General features: G+C 41.2%; 1 protein-coding gene across 1 annotated transcript in view; it reads left to right on the top strand.

The window, feature by feature from the left end:
• DOCK2 (dedicator of cytokinesis 2) overlaps positions 1–21,195 on the top strand; it is a 395,355-nt gene that overhangs the window by 307,066 nt on the left and 67,094 nt on the right. The window contains exons 30-32 of the mRNA XM_054691629.1: positions 10,629–10,707; positions 20,572–20,672; positions 20,772–20,830. Coding sequence (XP_054547604.1) covers positions 10,629–10,707; positions 20,572–20,672; positions 20,772–20,830 — 239 coding nt within the window. The remainder of the gene's footprint in view (positions 1–10,628; positions 10,708–20,571; positions 20,673–20,771; positions 20,831–21,195) is intronic.

The raw sequence follows: 21,195 nt of genomic DNA, 5'->3' as shown, positions 1-21,195 counted from the left end.
CGATCCCGGCTGGCCGGGGGAGATCCCCACATGGTGTGGCAGACCTCTCCTGCCTCTCCCGCTGCTCCCCTCAGAAGTGTGTTTCAGTCTGCCTGTTCTGTTCCCTGCTCTGTCTCTGGTGAATCCTCCCACCCTCCCTCCCACACATCTGCCTGTACCTTGTTTCTTGTATACATAAATAAGTAAATAAATAAAAATTTAAAAAAAAACATTAATTTATGCATAGAACAACTGGGGTGTAGGCCAGAGGTGTAGGGGGATGAGAAGATTCACCAGAGACAGAGTGAGGAGCAGAATGGGCAGATCTACTGAATACACTGCTGAGGGGAACAGCAGGCGAGACAGGAGAAGTCTGCTGTCTGCCTGGCCAGGGATCCAACTCGTGCTGCAGTGGCTGGAGATAGCTTGATAGCACTGTGTCTTTAACCCCTGTGCCACCAGGGATGCCCTTTCACAAACTGTTTTAAACCTGAGTTTCCTTGACTCCTCTCTTTCCTTTCTCCCTCACTTTCCTTTAGCTATTATATTTATTTTAGGTCCTTCCCATTGAAAGCTCTTCACTCTGCACTGGCTAGAAATCTTGTTCTGCCTTACCTATTACCTTTGCTCTCTGTCATGAAACCCAAGAGTTGCCTAGCAAAGGACAGAAATATCTGCAGATAAGAAGAGGAGAAATTGAAGAGACAAAATCAGAATTATCTTAGGTGGGAGACAAAGAGAAAAGACTATAAACATATATTAGTTCTTTTGTCATTGGGTAGAATCTGAATGTTTCTATTTCCTGTATGCCTAAGATCTGTTTATGCTCACAAATGGCTTCCTCCCTTACTTTTCCATCCTCTTCAGTCCGTCCTTCCATATTTGGATGCCTAGGTACCTATCCATGTGATTTGATAGACACTTTTCCACCATGCGCTTAGGGCTAGCATTAAGAGCTGAAGGGGAGGAAAGACTTGTCAAGGCAGAAAGAGTTATCTGCCTGTGCATTGGTGCATATGGTGGGAGGAGGAAAATCAGCCCAGCAACAAAATTTCAGAATTCTCAGGCTAGGGTAACCTTGCTCTGATTCTCCCTGTTCTCTATATCATACCTATGAGATGATGGCTTTTCAGTGATTCAAGTTTTTGTTTTTTGTTTTTTTTCCACTGAGGGATTTGTACTTGTCAGTCCTTTCATCTACTTGAGAAAATGCTGTTGAATATACTCTGGTAATTGTTTGCAAACAGATGCTTATTTTTCCTTTTATTATGTGATAATGTTCATTAATGTTTCACATGAATGGCCAAGATGCAGGAACTTACAAAGGAGAGAGAAGTTATAAAGGGGGAGGGGAGGAGGGATTATGGTGATTCAAGTTATGATGGGAATTAGGTTCAGGCCACATTGTGATCAGACATGTATCTCTCCCTCCCCCTTATGTCAGGGTCACCTTCCTAGACTTATGACCTCTTCTGTTGCATAGGACACTGCACTCTAAAGGGTCCCTTGGTAGATTTAATACTCTGCTGTCACCATCTTGAAATTCTAATTTTTGAATAAGGAGACTTGTGTTTTGTTGTACCTTGAGTTCAACAAATTATGTATCTGGTCATACCCTAGGTCATTATTTAGTCATCTTATGTTCTAGTAGTAGCCACCTCCTAAACTGCATGTGCATCCCCTTACTGTTTGCCAGATGTTTAATGATATCTTGGTGTTTTTGCAAATTATATGAAGTACCCAGTGAGTCATCCTTGACTCACCCAACACTCAGAAACAGTCAACAATTCACCATTATCTACTGTTTCATAGTTTTGTGACTTTGCATAAACTATGGCTCTCCACTTTTCTAGACCGACCTCAACATGAAAGCATTCTTCAAATTCTTGACCATGTAACCTCTTGTTTATGGCTCCTTATAGGAATCCCTCATGTTAATAGAATGAGTTTCCACCTATGTACACATGGAAAAGCTCTGAGGCATGTGCCCTCTTAAAATCCTAGCTAGCCATACATGCTGTATATATTAAAGCACTTACCTCACTGTACTGTTGTAGTACCATTAGACCATTACAGATTGGACTTCTTGAGGGACAGAACTATGCCCAGTTTATCCAGATCCTAACAAAGAGTTTGACATTCATAACTAAGTACAATGAACTCTATATATCCAATGGATACTTATTTGTTAGAATTCTTAAAATAAATTGAATTCAAATTGAATTTTCCTAAAGAAAAAGAGAGTTTATTGGCTTAGATACCTAAAAGATTCATTTATGACTTCATGTATGGATGCACCTATGTGTTTACCCAGTGTTGTAGTTAATGATGTCTTGGTATTTTTGCCACGTATCTCTATACCTTCTCTTTTCTCTATTGACTTGATTCTCAAGCAAATGCTCTATGTGTAGTAGAGGAAGTATGCTCTACAAGTTCTAGACATACGTCTTGTTAGACTAGCAATCCCAATAGAAATGAAAGCTTTTTCCTCAATAGATGCATCAAAAGTTTCTAGCTAATGTAGAAAAGTCTAGCTAGAGCTACTGCCTATGCATAAAACTCTGTGGCCAGGAAAATGAATATGTTAACTCATCAGACTTGGCTCACATGACCCATCTTTGGAACTGGGGAGACTATGATTAGTTCTGCCCAAACCACAAAGTCTGGGAACAAATGGTGGGAGGAAATAGTGAAATAGTTCCCCAAAGAAACATCTATAGATTATTAACAGAAGGAAGAATGGATGGGGGACAGGCAAATAAATACACAGACATTGACCACTGATACAGGATCAGACAAGGAATTGGAAGTCCAGAGAGACTGCAGCCTGACCAGGCCAGTCCCCACTTAGAGTTACCCATAGTCATCCTGGAGGTAACACATGGAAGAGTTCTGAGGCATGTGCCCTCTTAAAATCCTAGCTAGCTATGGACTAGTCCATTTAGGGGGTAGGGGAATAGGTCCCTAAAGATAATACAATAATACTTATTTCATTTTTTTCTTTTAATTTTTACTTTATTGTAATTAGTTTTTTACCTGATCCATTATTTGGATCCTCTACATTCCTGCTATAAGTGAGACCATCCAGTATTTTTCTTTTTCTTTCTGACTTATTTCACTGAGCATGATCCCTTCCAGCTCCATCCATGTTGCTGCAAATGGCATGAGTTTATCTTTTTTGATTGCTGAGTAATATTCCACTGTATATATGTACCACATCTTCTTGATTCAGTCTATTTTTGGGAATTTGGGTTGTTTACATAGCTTACCTATTGTAATCAGTGCTGCAGTAAACATTGGATAATACATGTTTACTGTTAATGTTTTTGTGTCCTTTGGATAATACAATAATTCTTATTTCTTCATACCTAGAAAATTAGAACATAATTTTCTAAGGGACCTGAGAAAGTAGAATTTTCTCTTAAATTGAAACATTTGTCTCTCTTAAGGATCAGCTGTGTACTATGTCTCTATATTAATAAAAGAGTTAGACTCAGAAACACAGCCTGGATTTCCCACTTCTTAGTTTGGCACCTTGTCTTTCTTGGCAAATCATTTAATCTCTTGGAATCTCCCTGATCAGGAAGATGGAGATAATATCTCTATTTTTTGTTTTGTTTTGTTTGTTTCTTGGAGGGGGGTGTGGTTTGTTTATGTCTGAAGATAGAATGAGTTATTCCTTGCCACAGTGCTGGTACCTTGGAAGAACTCACTAAAATGGAAGCTTTGTATTTCCAGGTGCAGACAAAAAAATTTCAATTTAGACTAGAGAAACATGCACCTAATGTGAACCAGAAAAGATAACTATTTTTCTCTTAGCAGATCTATAGCTTAGTTAATAGATTTCCTTCATTCTCCGGCCACATGATCCCTTACATTTGTGGAGCACTTGAAACGTTCTCACTATTTTTGGCATTTTGTGTGTTGTTGTATAAGCTAACATGCATTAAGCACCTAGATCCCCCACTACTTTTAATACTTAATGTGCATTAGCTCATTTATTCATCATAACAACATTAAGATGTAGAACTATTATAATCCACATTTTATATATGAAGAAATTGAGGTCCAAAATAGATGAGTAATTTACTCATATTGCATTGCTGAGAAGAATAAAAAAATCATGTAATCTGAGCCATGGAATCTACTACTTCATCCAGTAAAATAGTGACACTTGTAGTATTTAAGTGCATTGAACAGATGCGCCAACTACATATTTATTGGCTCAAATAACTAAAAAAGGCCCAAACAGGCAACTTGCTGAAGGTCATGCAGCTAGTTAGTGAAAGATTCCAGCATAAATTGGACAAACAGAACATGCTCCATAGTTTGGCCGAAACCTAGTATTCCCCAGAATAACATTTTCTCCTCTCTAAAAATAAGCAGCCTCAGCACCACTCGTCTTTGTGGCCAAGGCTAACTTATGTCAGTACCTTGTGATTTTTCTGTCCTTTCCTTCCTCTCTCCCTCCTCACCTTCGTTAATTCATTTCTTCCTCTTCCTTCCTCCTTATTACTTACATATTAAAAATTATCTGTGTTATAATTTCTCTATTATACTTACGATGTATGTGTGTGCACATTGATTAGCCAGATATAATCTATTTATCTGCTTGTTGAGGGAAAGGATGGAGTTTTCCCAGTATGAATGTCTCCTCAACAGTGCACTATTTGTGTATGCAGACACAGTGGCATGTCTACTGCAAGAAATACTTCCTGTTAGAGCATTTTTCTTTTGGTAAGATGCAGCATTCAGGAAGATCTGATTTGTGTGACGTGGTTAATTTTTAAATGATCGAGTTCTTTACAATTTTGTAAATTAACAAAATTATGCCTATGAAACACTTCCCTTCTTCCATCTGCCCCTCAATCTGGAAAACCAACATTTCGAGGAGGCTTGGGATTTAGGCACATCCCTAAACATCTCTAAATGCAGTCAACCAACACATATTTATTGAGTGTCAGGGGCATTCAGAGCTCTATGGGAGTGGACAGGCCCATTAACACCATGGTCACAGAAGGCAAGGGCTTACAGTCTAGTTGGTGAACCAGGAACAATGTCACAGGAATGTGACCAAGTGCGACAGTCACTGCTGTGAGCTCACAGCACAGAGAGCCCCCAGAGAGGTTAGGAATTATCACTCTCTGGGTTTAAATCCTGTCTCAACCACTGAATAGTTCTGTGGACTCCCTTTTTTTTTTTTTTTTAACTGTAAAATGAGGTTAATATAGTACTGATCACACAGGACTTTTGTGAAGACCAAAATGAAATAAAAGAATATGTATAGAGTAGTTAGAACAGTGTTTAGCACATAGTAAGCATTTTGCAAATGTTAGCTCTTATTTTTATTTTCATATTCTCTATGGTCTGCAACTACCCAAAATATTTCACAGAAGAAGCAAATATTGACTGGATCTTGTCTACCTTCATCAATAACTTATTTCAAGGTCTCAAGTATATAGTAAGCACATAGTAGGTGACTATGGTTTACACTAAGAAGTTAAATAGGGCAGTGCCTGGCAATGAGATCCATCTGCATGCTAACAAGTCATTGACATCACTTCCCCTTCCTCCTACCCACATTAACTTGTAGCACCTGCTCCTCTCTGTAGCCATCACCTCCTCCAACCCCCACCACCCAGAAGGAGGCCTCTTCATGGGTTTTTAGCGAGCGCAGCTCACCTAATCCTTACATCCAGCTGGCTGCTGGATTCTACATCCCAGGAGCCTACCACATCCTAACTGGAATCCTGAGATGCATTGGGGGCATTTGGGGTGATCGGTGCCCCAACAGTAAGCTGGAATCTGTGATGCACTCTATCCTTTTGGTGCCTGGAGTTTTTGGGTGGTGTGAGGGAAGCAGCTTAAAGACTCCAGGAGAATGAATTTCTCAGTACTTCTCGGGGGAGGAATGAGAACTCTCTTTTCTTGGCTAGCTCTTTTATTTCTATCTTTACCTTTTGACCAGGAGAATCAACTACATCTCAAGAACCACAGTGGGAAGGGGGTGGGATTCAAAACAGCCCTCTCCCTCCCTTGGGTATCCTCACCAAAATGTCCACTTCCTGTTCCCTCTTTTATTCACATCATACAACTTGTGGGCGTGGACTGCTTGTCACATCAGAGTGTTTTCAGCCTCAGCTCCTGCTGCCTCAGAGCTGCAAAGTACCAGGCAGCTAAAGACAATAATAGCAACAAGAAGTGACAGTTACTGACGACATCTATGTGTGGAGATGCTGGGCCACTGTCTTCCAATGCTACATCTCATTTAATCTTCACACATGGCTCATCTTATAGAGAGGCAGCTGAGATTCCCAGGGTTCATGCAACCAGCTCCAGGGCTCAGCAAGGGAGAGTAGGGGAGTTGGAATCTGATCTGACAGCTCTGCTTAGCACCTGCAGAAGTCTGCAAGCTCCTCTGTTCCTGCATCCAATCTAAAGACCATGCAGTTGTTCACTGAGGCTTATTCAGGAGACAAAACTTAGTAATTCTTGGTTGACACCAGTAATAAGGATTTGTTCTACCACACAAAGAAAAATGAGAAACTGGGGGCCTAAGCTAGAGGCTGCCATGGGGCTTCATGTGGAGCAGTTTTTAAGATCAGCATTGGGTTCAAGACGAACATTGGGTCTGATTCCTCTTTCTGTAAGCTTCTTCTTACTCACAGCAGCTGACTTCTCTTGCTTGTGGTTTCTACATCTGCACAGACTCATCTCAGAGCTTCCTCTCAGAACCCAGGTCATTACACTCTCCCTAGTGGGCCTGTGTTGGACAGGCTAAAATGTCCTGATCAATTACTCTCCAGGCCTAGGTGTCCCTACCGGATACCATCGGATTATCCATAAGGTTGCCAGAGTTGGACCCTGGGCCCAGTCAGCACTGGCAGGGCAGCAGGATGGCAGGGACAAGGTGTGAAAGGTGGGCACAAGCATCGTGCCAAGTCCCAAAAGACTGCAGGCTGCCTTCAAGGGAACTAGTATATCCTTCTGATTCATCACAAAGTCTTCAGAGAAAGACACACCTGAGGTTGGATCTGGACTCTGAGGCTTATTACCTGTGAGAATCCAGGTGGTCTTTCCAGTGCTCAGTTTCCTCTTCTGTTAAATGATTATAACAATAACACCTACCTCAGTTGCAAATGAAATGTCAGCAGAGCCTTTGTGTAGGATATATGTATAATGACTATGATTGTTGATATCGTTAATAAAGTGGACTTACAACTTCTTTTGAACAAATTATAGAGATTTATTTGTGGACAAAATAGCATGGTGGTTAAATACTGAAGCTCTGCAGGCAGTGTGCCTTTGTTTAAATTCTGATTCTACATGTGCTGGCTAGGTTATTGGGAAAGTTATCTAAATTTACATCTCTCAAATGGGAACAATATCGAATTCAGAGAGTTAATGTAAGAATTTAAAAAGAAGGAAAGAAGGAATAAGGAAGGAAGCAAGAGGGAAAGAAAGGGTACTTATTAAAACTTAGCAGAGTCTTGCACATCATTCATAACTGTGGCTGTGATTTTTATTGACCTTACAGGGTCTGCTAAGTATAAGGATGAGATGCAAGAAGTTTCAAGTTGTAAATGAGACATGAATTTTGTTTTCAACAATTCAAGTTCATTGTTGAGAGAAACAGAAACAGTTGAATGTGATTTCATTTCAACCCACTTAACCATATTAGTGCTTAGGTTTCAAGTAGAATTACATTTATAAAGAAAACAAACCCACATAAGAAAAATCAAAGTTAAATGATACTCTGTTTCCCAGAGCATGCCTCCAGAAGAATCCAGAGAGCTGGAGAAGTCTGGATTTACTGTCCCCAAGCAGGCCCCTCCATCAGCATATGGGGCAGATCAATTCCTGGTTATGGGACTGGCCTGTTTAGAGAGCTGGCGACAGGTTTAGGCTGACAGTCAAAATGATGACTGTTACCGAAACTAATAGCTTTATTGCTACTAGATGAAAAACCCCTCATTTTGGTATCACATTAGAAATTCCAAGATGTTTATACAAAATATGACAGCCACTCAAAGTATTTCCATCTGGGGAATCAGATACCAGTCTTTAATGAGAAAATAAAGATTTTTTTCAAAAGCATATTAACAAATGTCAGAATAGCAAAATGAAAGAAACCTCACTTTTTTGGCACCTAATGGGGTGGTAAGTTTTGTGGAACTTTTATGTCCTGTCCTCATTGGCCCCACCTGCCTCAGAACTGGGTGCTGGTAGCAATTTGTCCTGTCTGCTCATTCTGCTCCTTTGCCTTTGAAAGAAGAATGAAGTAAAACTAAAGGGGTCTGAAGTAGGCATAGCAGCCACATTCTTGATGCCAGGCACTGTGCTCAGTACTTACCTTGTATCTGCCATTAAACCCTGCTGTCCCTTTTTGAAAGTGGTTACTTTCACAAGTAACCACTTTTGTGCTTTTTCACAAGCAAGGAAACTGACTGTCAAAGGGGATATAATATGTCCCAAATCCACACAGCTGGAAGTGACAAAATCAGAAATGACATTGAGGTGTGTATATTTGTGTACATGCACACAAATCATATGATTCCAATGTAAAAATGCACTGCCCCCTTTCTTCAATAATGTTTTATGAACACCTATCCCAGAGTTCCTAATAAGCAATGTCTAATGTCCACCAAATCTACGGCATGTAATATAGACATTTTCCCAGGACCAGCCACTCAATGGACAAATAGCTGGTAACTATCCACTTTTATTCAAAAATGATAGACAATGATATAGGTAAGATCCAGCCACAGTTCTTTAAGTTTTACAAACGCAGGCACGCACGCACACACACACACACACACACACACACACACACACACACACTCAGTGGAGACATGGCTACAGTTCACCATGTGGCCTATGTGAGCCTCTTGCAAAAATCCAAGAAAGAAATTATGGTGGCTTGGACAGGTCAATGTCAGTGGGGTAATGAAAAGTTGTCAAACTCTGGATCTATTTTGAAAGTAATTCTAGAGATAATTGCTGTCTGACAAGGTGTAGCATGTAAGAGAAAGAAAAAAGTCAAGAATACAATGAGTTGTTTTTCCCACCTTGAACAGTTGGAAGAATGGCACTATCCCTCTCTTAGGTGAGAAGACTACTGAAAGAGAGCAGGTACTAGGCATTGAGGTTTGGACATAGATGCTTGAGATGCGTGTTAGTCACAGAAGTGGGGATATAGATTAGAGAGCTGGAATACATGCTGGCACTCAGGGGGAGGCCAGGAATGAAGATAGGAATCATATGATTCCAATGTAAGGAAGCACTGCCCCCTTTCTTCAAAGTCAAACTTATACAGATTAGAGAGTAGATGAGGTCATGGAGGAACTCTGATTTCAAGGAACAAACAGTCTATTAGAGGAAACAGACATCATTGAGTCACACAAATAAATCAACCTAGACTGATAACTAATGGGAAAGGAAATTGCATTTTTTTTTTTGAGGGACACAGGGATATAGCAGCTCTAATCCTAAAGATATAAGAAGGAGAGGGGCATCTATATAAAAGAAGAACATGGCTATGTGTTCAAAAAATAACCAGAACCACAGGGTAATAGTGAGAAATGAGTCTGGAAAATAAGAGTAGAAATTAATGATGGAGGACACTGATGGCCAATAGAAAGAGTTTGGATTTATCCTGTGAGCAGTGGGGAGACATTAAGGTAGGTGATTTACGTGATTGAAACCTCAAAAGGCAAGGCGCTCTTGAGGTTGAAAGGGCAAGAGATGCAAAATTACAGGGAAGCAAGGAGGAAGGAGAGGAAGAAATGTACTGGAAGACATTTGAGAAGAAATGCAAGTCGCAAAAGTTGCCAAATTGTTAAATATACATAACTAAATGTGATCAGTATTACTGCTTTGAGAAGAAGATTGGAGAAGAGGTCTAGATAGGGAATGCAAAATGCACATTGAAGAACAACCATCACTGAAGCACTGTAACAGAAATAGCTGAAAAACAACTTAAAGGTCCATCAATAAGAGACTGATTAAATAAACTGTAATAATGTCCATGCAAGGTAACACTCTTCAGTGATTAAAAGAGATGATGTATATCTGCATTCATTGGCATGAAAGGAACATACAATTTATTGTTGCAGAAAAAAGACAGACTGTGAAACAGTATTTATCATTAACCCCATTTATCAAAATGGTAACTTTAAAATATATGTGTGTGTATACACACATGTTATATGTGTGTGTTATATATGTGTATATGTGTGCACACAAATATATACATGTTTAGAGAGATCTTTGTTATTATGTTAGTCTAAGTGTCAATGATGGTTTTCTCTAGATAGCAGGATTTGGTGGTTCCTTGTTTATTTATTTGGGGTGATGGCAAATTTCTCTTTCTGTCTTTCTGGATGTCATGAATTTCCTGCCTTAACTTTATAGTAGTTTAAACAACAGACAATGCAAATTTCCTAAGGAAGTACACTAAGCAGGAGTTCTTAGAAGGCAAATATGACCCTAGGTCAACAGTGAGAGCAGGTGTTAATCTGGTTATCTGGTTCAGTGGACCCCTCCCTGGGGTCTTGGGCATGTCCCTGAGGGAACTTAGAGCTGGAGCATGGGGAGGGAAGCCTGAGGAAGTATGCTCTGGTGATCATTGACCTTCTCCCCTCTTCCAGGGTCTTCCTGAGAGCTATCAACAAGTTTGCAGAAATCATGAACCAGAAGTTCCTGGAACACATGAACTTTGAGTTTCAGGTGAGTGTGAGGCACCAGATGCACCCTTAAGTTCCTCTGGCAGGACTGCTCTGGCATTTGGACCGATTGATCCTTTACCCACACCCACACACCCAAATCACACATAAGCTATACCAGTGTCTGTGGGAGCTTCCACAGAAGAGTGTGGCCAGGTTGGAGAGTACTCAGGGTTTGCAACCAGGCCTTATTAAATAATCATCAACAGTGCAGCATCTACAAATAAGACTGTATAATGTATCCTGTGCTGAAGAGATGGCTTGCATTCATTCATTATCAGGGTAGATGCTACCTTTTAAAAACATCATAATTTCTTACTTTTCAACTGATGGGAGCCTAGAAATAAAGTTCACTAGTACATCTCAGTGATTTCCTGATTCCTCCAGAAGCAAGACCAGGGGCCTCTGTGAGACTTGTGGATCTCAAAGCATGTCCCTGCAGCCAAGAGAAGAGAACATGCACCCCAGGCCCAGGCAAGAAGAAACAATTCTTTTAAGATGGTTACTTTTGTCAAAAAAGTGAAGGAAAACTCCTCCAAAGGGGATCCCTTCTCCAAGGAAGTTCTAGACCCCAAGGATCTCTTTCAGTGCAAGCTTTGGAAGTAGCCAGTGAGCTGGGGCAATAGCATTTTCTACTCACTCATCTGGGGCCTTGAGATCCTATCTGGTCTTCACTGAGCAACCTCAGGCAAAGCCCGAACTGCCCCATGCCTCAATTGAATCATCTATAAAATGTTCACAGCACCTACCCTGTCTACCTCACAGGGCTCCTTCTGAGCTGGAATATGCCAAGACAAATTCACTTGCAAGGGCCCACCAATTTCCCTTCAAATTCTTCATCCTTCAAGAGGCCTCCCCTGACTGACACTTCTCTGAGGGGCCCCCCATGGCCTCGGATCATTAGATATTGCCATTCAGCCTGTTGCAGTTTCTTCATAGCACTAAATGTTACTTGAAATTATTTGTCTCTCTACACTCACACTCCTACAGAACATAAACTTTATGAACACAAAGTCCTTGAATTCACAGACTCTGTTCTCTACGCCTGGCACGTAATAAGTCTCCTTGGGGAGTTGGGACTTGGGCTGAGGTCTGGTAGACACACCTAACTGGAGAATACCAGCCCATAAGTATATGATGAACATTATCTTTGAACAAGATTCTCTCACTTAATTCAAGTCAGGCATCTGAACTCCAACAATGACAATGAGAGGAACAGCAACTGCCATTATCTGACATATGAAAATCTTACAAGAAGCAGTTTGTGGGCATCTCTTCCCTGCAAGTTAGGCTCTACTGTCATGTTTTCAGCTGGTAGTCACACTGTGTGTCAGAGAAGAGTTGGGACTGGAGTTCAGTGGTGGCAAAACTGATACCCACAGACCACATCGCAGGGAGCTCACTGCTGTCAGAGTCCTGGAGAGAGCTAAAAACCTTTGACATGGGAACAAAACATGTCACTTTGGCAGTCTGAATCAGAAGTGTAGGAACCGCTTTCACATGTGATCCAGATACTCACATGTTCTGGTTACACGTGTGTTCAGGGAGGTTCCTAAGTTCATTGCTGTTATGGAGGAGCAGCTTGGAATGACATACTGAGGACCATTGGCAAGGCAGGTGGGGCCATAAAACTGCTGGCCGGTTTATTCATCTCTTTCCACAGGTATAGGCAATACAGCCTCAGACCTGCTTTCCACATTCTGGCTCTCCTCGGTGGCCCTAGGCAGAAGGAGTACGTTCCAAGAGAAGTTCCACTCTAGTCCTTCATGCCATTCTTTTAGGTTTTTTTTTTTCTTCCACATTTTATTTAAATTTTATTTTTTATATTCCCCATATAATTATAACCCCCTTATTTTGACCCTAAGCCCTCCTTTCCCTACCCCCCCCCCCCATAGTGTGTCTCTGGTACATACTTGTTTATTGATTTTGATATTTTCTTTCTTATAGTTATTCTTTTTCCTGGTCCCTTAATTTAAGTTTTCTAGATTCCTGCTATGAGTGAGACCATCCGGTATTTTTCTTTTTCTTTCTGGCTTATTTCGCTGAGCATGATCCCTTCCAGCGCCATCCATGTTGCTGCAAATTGCATGTGTTTATATTTTTTTGAATGCTGAGTAATATTCTATGGTGTATATGTACCACATCTTCTTGATCCAGTCATCTATTTTTGGGCATTTGGGTTGTTTCCAAAGCTTAGCTCATTCTTTTAGGTTTTATCCTGTCTTCCTGAAAAAAGGTCTGCATCTGAGAGATGCCCAGAAAAATAGAGTTGTGCATTCAGAAAGTCTGAGCTTATGAGCTGAGTGATATTAGGCAAATTGCTTTACTTCTCTGTGCTTCACTTTTCTCAACATCACATTAGGTCAGTGATAGCTTCTTCACTGGATAGTTGTGAGGTTTAAGTTAATTAATTCCTGTAAAGCATGTGGAACAATGCCAGGGACATGGTGGCTAGATAATAAATATTAGCTCTTTATAATTATCATTTTGATGAGGAGGAAGATGACCCTAAATGTGTGGGGGTTGGGAACTCAAATGTCAGTCCTCCATAAATAGGGCAGTAGGGAGTCACCTTTCTGGTCAATGTGACATTGCCTAGGGCTATCACATCCACAAGAGTTTGTAAAAAAGAAAAGTAGTCAACTTTATAAAATGAAAGAAGTCTCTTTTTTCTAAGGAGACTTTCACAGATACATATTGAAAAGTAGTCAAAAACAAGATCATTTTTCAACCTTATCTTTGCTCTCCCACCTGCCCCTCACCCTGTATGAGAATGGATTTGTTCTCTGTACCCTGCCTGGAACATGCCTTGTTTCCTTCTTATGGTTTCATTAATTATGCATTTAATATCAGCAGGGACAGCATCCATCAAAAAGCGCTGCTGGCCTTGGCAGCTGTTGTCCAAAGGAGGGGCAGATGCAATGAGATTATCCCTAATATCTTTTCCGGAACTGTGGTTTTATGATTCAAAGGGCAGAAAGCGAGGAGCTCTGTGGGAGCCACTCTGTAGGTGACAAGACCTGAGAATTACAAAAATGACATTTTCTGCTTGGGGCTAAAATAATTTGTATTCCCAAGCCCTGTTCAGGATGCTGGACATTGGTCTTCCCACATTTGCATGAAAGATTTTAAATTCAACTCAGCTTGTTTAATAACAATTCTCATGGGTCGAGGCTAGTATATTTTAAGAAATACAGAAGCAAAACAGAACGCAGCCTTGCCTTCAAAGATCATGGAGTCCCCCCAAAAGGCTGTAAAAGCATATTCTATCATCCAAGCTTTTGAAGGTGACTAAACATTGTTAGCCATCTACTAGGGCTATGATCCTTATCATAACCCTGTTAGGTTGGGATGTACCCATTTTTAGTGGTAAATGAACTGAGCTTCAGAGAAGTGGTTGACTTTTCTGTTAAAAATCATCCAACTGCTAAGTGTGGGGATGCTGGGATTTAACCCCAGACCTATCTACAAAGCCCACGCTTTCCAGTCTTCTGAACTGTCTCTTAGAAACAATGTTCCTTTAAATCTAGGATATTGCTCTATTTAGCTCAGAAATGCTATCTTCTGCCCTTGCTAATTTTTGCCAGCACAGAGATAGAGTGCTCTGTGACTATCAGAGGATTAGACTCTCCATGCTGAAAACTCTTGGTTGGCCCAGGAATCATTGGTTACACTTAGGGTGTGCTCTTTGGCCCCTGGAAAATTGTTTCTGTCTGTCTGTTTAGACAGTTGTCTGATGACTGCTAAGATTGTTCTCTCCTGGGGAAGCTCTGATGGGCTCCTTGTTTGGTAATTCCGACCTTGGCTTTGAGTCATTTCTGGATCAGTTTTGGGCATTAGTTCACCTTGGGTCATTTTGAACCTACTCTGGAAAGCCTGTGAAATGAGAAGCTTCCAGAATATTCTCAGCCATTAGTGAAAGAATGAAAGTAGGTTTGGTCTTTGTAATAGAAAATGTAACCAGTTGTGGCAGAAAGGGTGAGAAAGGGAGCAGACATAGAGTGAGCAGGAAGATGGTAATGTACGTAGGGACAGCCTCTTCAACTCTTCCTGCCTCAGCTCAAGGTCCCCACACAACCTTTGGCCTGACTTCCTAAGCTGAGTCCATAGCTGGAACTTTCTGCTCCCAGAATCAACAGCTTCACTAGAGTGGTTTGGCCGCTGTGTCTCTGCTCCTCAGGAGAGGGCACACTCTGCCTGTGCAGCAACACCACATGCACAGGGGGCTTTTATTCTCATTTGGAATTTGGGTAAAGCATAATTCAAGTCCATTGACAATGAATCCTGTAGGATCAAAAATCCTTGATCTCCCTGCTGTAAAGGCTGTAAATTATCAGCTGAACCAGTGGGAATCTTAGCCAATAACAAAAGAAAAAGAAAGTGATTTTAGCAGAAGAGCAGAGTAGGTACAGAACATGAGTTCTGGAGAGAAATTTGGGTTCTAATGGCACCTTGCCCTCTTGTGGCTGTGTGACCTAGGGCAACTTATTTAATTTCTCTGGGCCTCATTTCCTGATTTCTAAAACGAGGAGACAAATAATAGGAATCTCATAGTTTCTGGGGAAGATTTAACGAGAATATAGTTGGCAGTGCTGGGTTCCTTTAATGAACTCATTCAACAAACATTTCCTGAGCACATGCTGTGTTAGACACAACACTGAACACTGGATATACTATAGTGAATACAAAGATGAGAGTCTTATCTCCCTGATGCTTCTATCCGGTAGAGGCGACAAAAAAATAAGCTAGTTCTGCTTGAGGTATATCATAAAACCCTGTAAACAAGGCGTAATGAGTGAATAATGAGCAGATCCACTTTAGTCCTGGCAAGTTGGGAAGGCTTCCCAGGAAGTAGTCTTTGTTTAACTCACATAGTAAGGCTGAGCGGTTTACTAGGCAGCACTTTCTCTTTAGTCCACATAACTACCCCCCGTTACATATTATTATCCTCATTTTCCAGATGAGAAAACTGAGACAGAGAAACAAGGCAACTCGCCTATGATAATAGTGTTGGTAATTGGAACTAGAATCCTGGAAGGCAACTTTACAGTATCTATGAAAATAAACAACACATACAACAAACAAACGGCAGCAAAATCGGCACAGACACTGTGTCCTGACAATTCCAAACTCTAGGAATGTCTACTACATTATAATTCCTCATGCATAAAGAGGTATAAACAAGAATGTTGATTACAGCACTGCTGCTAGAGAAAAGAGTAGTTGGAGTCAGGCTAAATGTCTATAAATAGGGAATTGGTTAAAATTAAAATGCATCCTTATAGCAGAACACCCTGCAACAATAAAAGAGAATAAGGCGGATCTGTATATGCTAATATAGAAACATCTGCAAGATATATTGATGAAAGAAGAAAAGCAAAGTATAGCAGATTGTTTTTTAAAAGATGTTTACACATTTATTTGTTTATACTTTAGAAATTCTGGAAGGATATCCAGAAAATCATTAACCACATTGTCTTCTGGGGAATTAGACTAAAGTCCAAGGAAAGATAGAAAATAACTTTTTATTATTTAATCTTTTCCACCATTTAACTTTATTTTCACTGTGTGTGTGTTACATTTATAGTTTTTTGAGAGTTAACTTAAAAGTAACTAAATCTTAATTATACCCACTAGCCTCTGACTTTGAGTGGTTGCCTAATCAATCTGGAACTCATTGTTTACCTCTATAAAATACAGGAGTTGGACCAGGTAATCATTAAGGTTTTTTTTAGCTCTGACCTCCCAATTGTCCTAAGATTCCAAAATATTAAATTCCCAATGAGAAATCACCCCAACTTTTCCCCAGGGAAAAAGAACCTGTGTGTTTTCCTAATGTTCACGTGATTTCTATGAGTCAACTAAACTGGGCACTTAGTAAAAATGCCACCAGGAAGCTTGGGGAAGAAAGGAAAGAAAAATCTGGGGCCTTTTGAAACAACTGAAGGATATGGGAATAGATAAATATTTTCTGGAGCTCAGCTGTATTCAAACCATTATGCTGAGCATGTCTTTAGGAATAGAATAAGACTGGACGCTTGTTACATGTGGAATTTATGATCAGAAAAAAAACAGAACATACAAATTCTCTATAAACAGTGCCACCAGTCATAGCACCACTCCACTGGGTATTTGGCACCAACAAACCTGTGGTGGATGCCTTTGTGTTTTATCATCTAGCACTTAACAATAGTTCTTCATGGCAGTTATAATTATTTTTGCCATTTTTTAAAGATTTATTTATATATACATATAAGAAACAGGGTATAGGCCAGATGTACGGGAGGTGAGAGGATTCACCAGAAACAGAGTGGGAACAGAACAGGCAGACTGACTGAAATACACTGCTGAGGGGAGCAGCAGACAAGACAGGAGAGGTCTGCTGTGCCATGTGGGTATCTCCCCTGCTGGCCGGGTTCAAACCCATGCTGCAGAGGCTGCATGTCAGCCTCACAGGTAAGGGAAGTAAGGCCCAAATAGGTCAAGTAACCCAGCAACTAAGTGATAAAACACCCTGGCCAGCAAGATGCTGATTCTTACGTTCTCAACCACTGATGAACTGTCTCAGGAAGTGAGGGAGCAGATGAACTGTCTCAGGAAGTGAGGGAGCAGAAGATCAGGTGCAGAACAGTGGACCCAAGTCTGTGCTTACACTCACTAAGTGCTATTTAAATTAGGAAGGGTTGAGCAGGTTTCAAGAAGGAAGTGGTCTTGAACTGGACTTTAATGGAAGAACAGGACTGAGATGCTACAGGAGTGGGAATCTCTGTGAGCAAATCTGAAGAGGCCAAGATGCTTCTGCTGTATATATAGAGACTTAGCATAGCAGCCACAGAGTAGGATAGCACCCCAGAACAAGCAGTTTATTGAGGAAGAAAACAATGGAAACTGAATGAGACCTGAAAAGCCATGTTAATGCATTTGGCCCCAATTCTTTAGGAACAAGCGTCAAGGAAGGTTGGGGCAGAGGCATGATGAGTGCCCAGCTGCATCTAGGTGTAGCCACTACTCACCTCTTAGGGCATGTCACAGAGCCATTGACCTTAGGCAGAACCTAGCAAGGACTGTGTGGATACATAGGAGAACTATATCTGATTCACTAAAAAATAAGAAGGGCACTCTAACCTAGGATCAGATGGTCCATGAAGATCTTCAAGAAAGGGTATCAAAAGAAAATCAAATCCAATTCCTAAGTATATACTCAAAGGAACTGAAAACACATGGCTACATAAAAACTTTGTTGTAGAAGTTCAAGTAGTAGTATTTATAATAGCCCAAAAAAGGCAACAATTCAAATGTCTGTTAGTGGATAAATGGATAAACAAAATGTGTTATAGAATACTACTCAACAATAAAAAGAAATGAATTCCTGATACATGGCATGATGAAGCCTGAAACATTATCCTAGGCAAAAGGAGCCAGACAGGAAGGGTCACATGTTATATGATTTCATTCCTGTGAAGTGTCAGAATAAGAAAGTCCACAGTGACAGAGAGTAAATGAGTGGTTATTAGGGTTAAGGGTTATCAGGTTATCAGGATAGGGAGTATCTTTTTGAGGGTGATGAAAATGTTCTAAAATTAGACAGTGGTGATGATCTTATAAAATATGAAAAATACTGAATTATACACTGTTATTAGATATAATGACATATGAATTATATCTCAATTTTTAAAAAGGAAATCAGAAATGAGGTGAGAGAAAATAAATGTTGAAGCATGAAGTCAAGTAGAATAGAGACTAGCAGGATATTTGGCTTGATTGGACATGTGTATGAGGTTCTCAAATGGTTGAGGTTTGGCCCAAGAAGCACATTTTCAGGAGCTGCCTGCACTGGGCCTCATGAGGAAAGACAATCTGAGTGGCTTGGAGACCTACCGGCAGGTATATTTGGAGAGGGGAGTTTGCTACAGAAGTGAAGGGATTAGAGTCTGATCCCAAAAGTTATAAAAAGCCTTGACAGCACTTTGAAGAATGAAATGATAGGATCTGACTTATTTTAAAAAGATCCTTCTTGTCTCTGTGAGGAGAGTTGACTTTCTGGGGGGCCCCCTCGGTCACCTAGGTATTAAGGTGGATCTTTTGGACCTGGGGAGATAAAGTTTCAAGAAAAGGATGAGTGTATTCCCCAACAGAATATGAGTTGCACAAGGGCAGGGACTGTGGTTGGGAGCTACTGCCCTGTATGTGGTAATGCATACTCGAAGACTGACCGTGGCATGTGGAAGAGCCCTGAACATCAATCAGAAAACCTGAGTTCACATCCCAGCTCAGTATTAAGCTGAGTAACTTCACAAAATAATCCCTTCAAGTCTCAGTCTCCTCATCTATAAAATGGGACCAAGAATAGCAATCAAGATTTGAGGGCTGAAAAGAGGAATGCAGGGAAAGTGCCTGGCCTGTGGTAAATGTAGAGTGCTGGTTTGCTACTTTCTGACCTGGGAGCCACATGCCTACGTGACAGTAGTCTTTGGGGTAGGGACAATGCCTCTCTCTTACTTTTGATTGTCTGAAATCTTCACTAGACATATTTGAGTAAATGATAAGGAAACTTTATCTCCCAGGGTCCAAAAGAGCCACGTTAGTAATAAGGTGCAATGAAGGGGCCCCAAGAAAGTCAATGCTCCATACAGGGAGTTAAGGATAAAATGTCAGATGATTTATTTAGTTAATGCTACCCCTCCTCTTACTATTCACTGCTTTGAGGGGGCTGGGTGTGTGTGGACTGTGCCCAGCAAAGTTGTTCCCCATCTGTACTTTGCAAGCTCTTGACATCTAGTAACAATTGTCCATGAGCACCCAAGGAGCCATTTGCTTTGGTGCCAAAGAAATCACTGGTACCTTATTGTTGTACCAAAAAGAACAGTAATAAGGCTAACAGGTGTTCTTGAACTCTTAGTGAGATCCATGCCCTCTAAACATCTCATGTCATCTTTTCTGCAGCTCTCTACCCCTTTTGTGGATGGGTCCACTGAGGTTCAATAATGCCTTTGTTTAGGTTTCCATCTCTGGTTATCTTTCGCCTCTCGGCACCATAAGCACTGTGTTGTAGCTCCTGGAGGGCTCCTTATGTGCTGAGCCTTTCTCTGGCTCTGTTTTATCACAGGCCAGTAGAGTGGGTTCTGTGTCAGTACTGTGTATTTAATACCAACAGATCAAGTAAATGTGAAAATGATGACCCATCTATGCAAAAACTGAGTCTTCAGTGGTTCTTGAACTTCAGCAAGCACTGCAATCACCCCAGTGCTTGCAAACATACAGAATCTGGGTCCCATCCCCAGTCTGATCAAGTAGGTCTAAGTCTAGGCCAGAGAATTTGCTTTTCTGACAGGTTCTCAGGTGATACCGACACTGCTGTCCAGAGACAGCACTTTGAAACCACTAAGCTAAGAGGAAGGAGAAAGCAAAATATTCTAAGACAGAATGGACTTCAGGCTGTTCCTCTGAGCTATTGAGTGAATTAGGGAAGACTTTCAAAGAGGCTGAGAGTCCTTGAAATAGCCACATCCCCTCTAATTCTAGGGCAAAGGAACCAGCTCACCAGGGCACCCAGCTGGGGCAAGTTATTTGTCTTTCAAAAAACAAAATGAAGCACACAAAAAAAATAAAGTCCTAAACAACTCCTCATCCAAATCCTGTTGTCAGAGAGGGGACATGGTCAGCGCCTGGAGAAATCTAGCCATTGTCCTCGCTTTGGCTGGGATTTCATTTCAGAGTCAGTGCCAGTTAGAAAATTGCAGTGCATGGAATTAAACTGGTTCTGCCTCTGTCTTCTGCCATCTTCATAAATTATTCACCTTACCCAGCATTTAATATGCCTTCCCACTTCAGACCTCTCCATGACTGCTCTCCTCTCTTTCATTTACAGCTGTGGAACAACTATTTTCATCTGGCAGTGGCTTTTATCACTCAGGATTCTCTGCAGCTGGAGCAGTTTTCGCATGCCAAATACAACAAAATCCTGAATAAGTAGGTTGCATGTTTGGATCTCCTGAAGGGGAGGGCGTGGGAGGGCTTCATAAGCTGCTCTGAGATGGTGCCTAAAGCAGCGTTGTTTGTTCCTTCTAGGTACGGGGACATGAGACGGCTAATTGGCTTCTCCATCCGTGATATGTGGTACAAGCTTGGTGAGTAGGCACACATGGCCAGACAGACACATCTGCACATGCCAAGCTCCTTCTTAAAGACCATCTGTTAGAGGGCCACAGGGGTTTCAGCAGTGGGAGCCTGAAATAACAGTTTATTGCTGTGTGCACCCCGGGTCTTTAATAACTGCCTGATGAGATAGGGTGCTCACTCCCACCCCCCAATCCCCAAACAGCTGTGGATCTGCTTCTGCCTGATGCTCCTAAGGGGTTAAGAAGCCAAGTTGGAATTTATAAGGACTGCTGTGCATATCCTCACGTGTCACAGGCTTGCTTGCTGCTGATTGGGCCTTCCTGCATCCTGCTGCTCGCATTATGCTTTGCACCACAGAAGGCCTGCCAACCTC

Source organism: Talpa occidentalis, unplaced genomic scaffold (assembly GCF_014898055.3).
Source record: "Talpa occidentalis isolate TD23 unplaced genomic scaffold, MPIMG_talOcc4v2.1 talOcc4.9, whole genome shotgun sequence".
Taxonomy (NCBI): domain Eukaryota; kingdom Metazoa; phylum Chordata; class Mammalia; order Eulipotyphla; family Talpidae; genus Talpa; species Talpa occidentalis.
The sequence above is the reverse complement of the archived record's forward strand: the minus strand, read 5'-3'. Positions and strand labels throughout refer to the sequence as shown.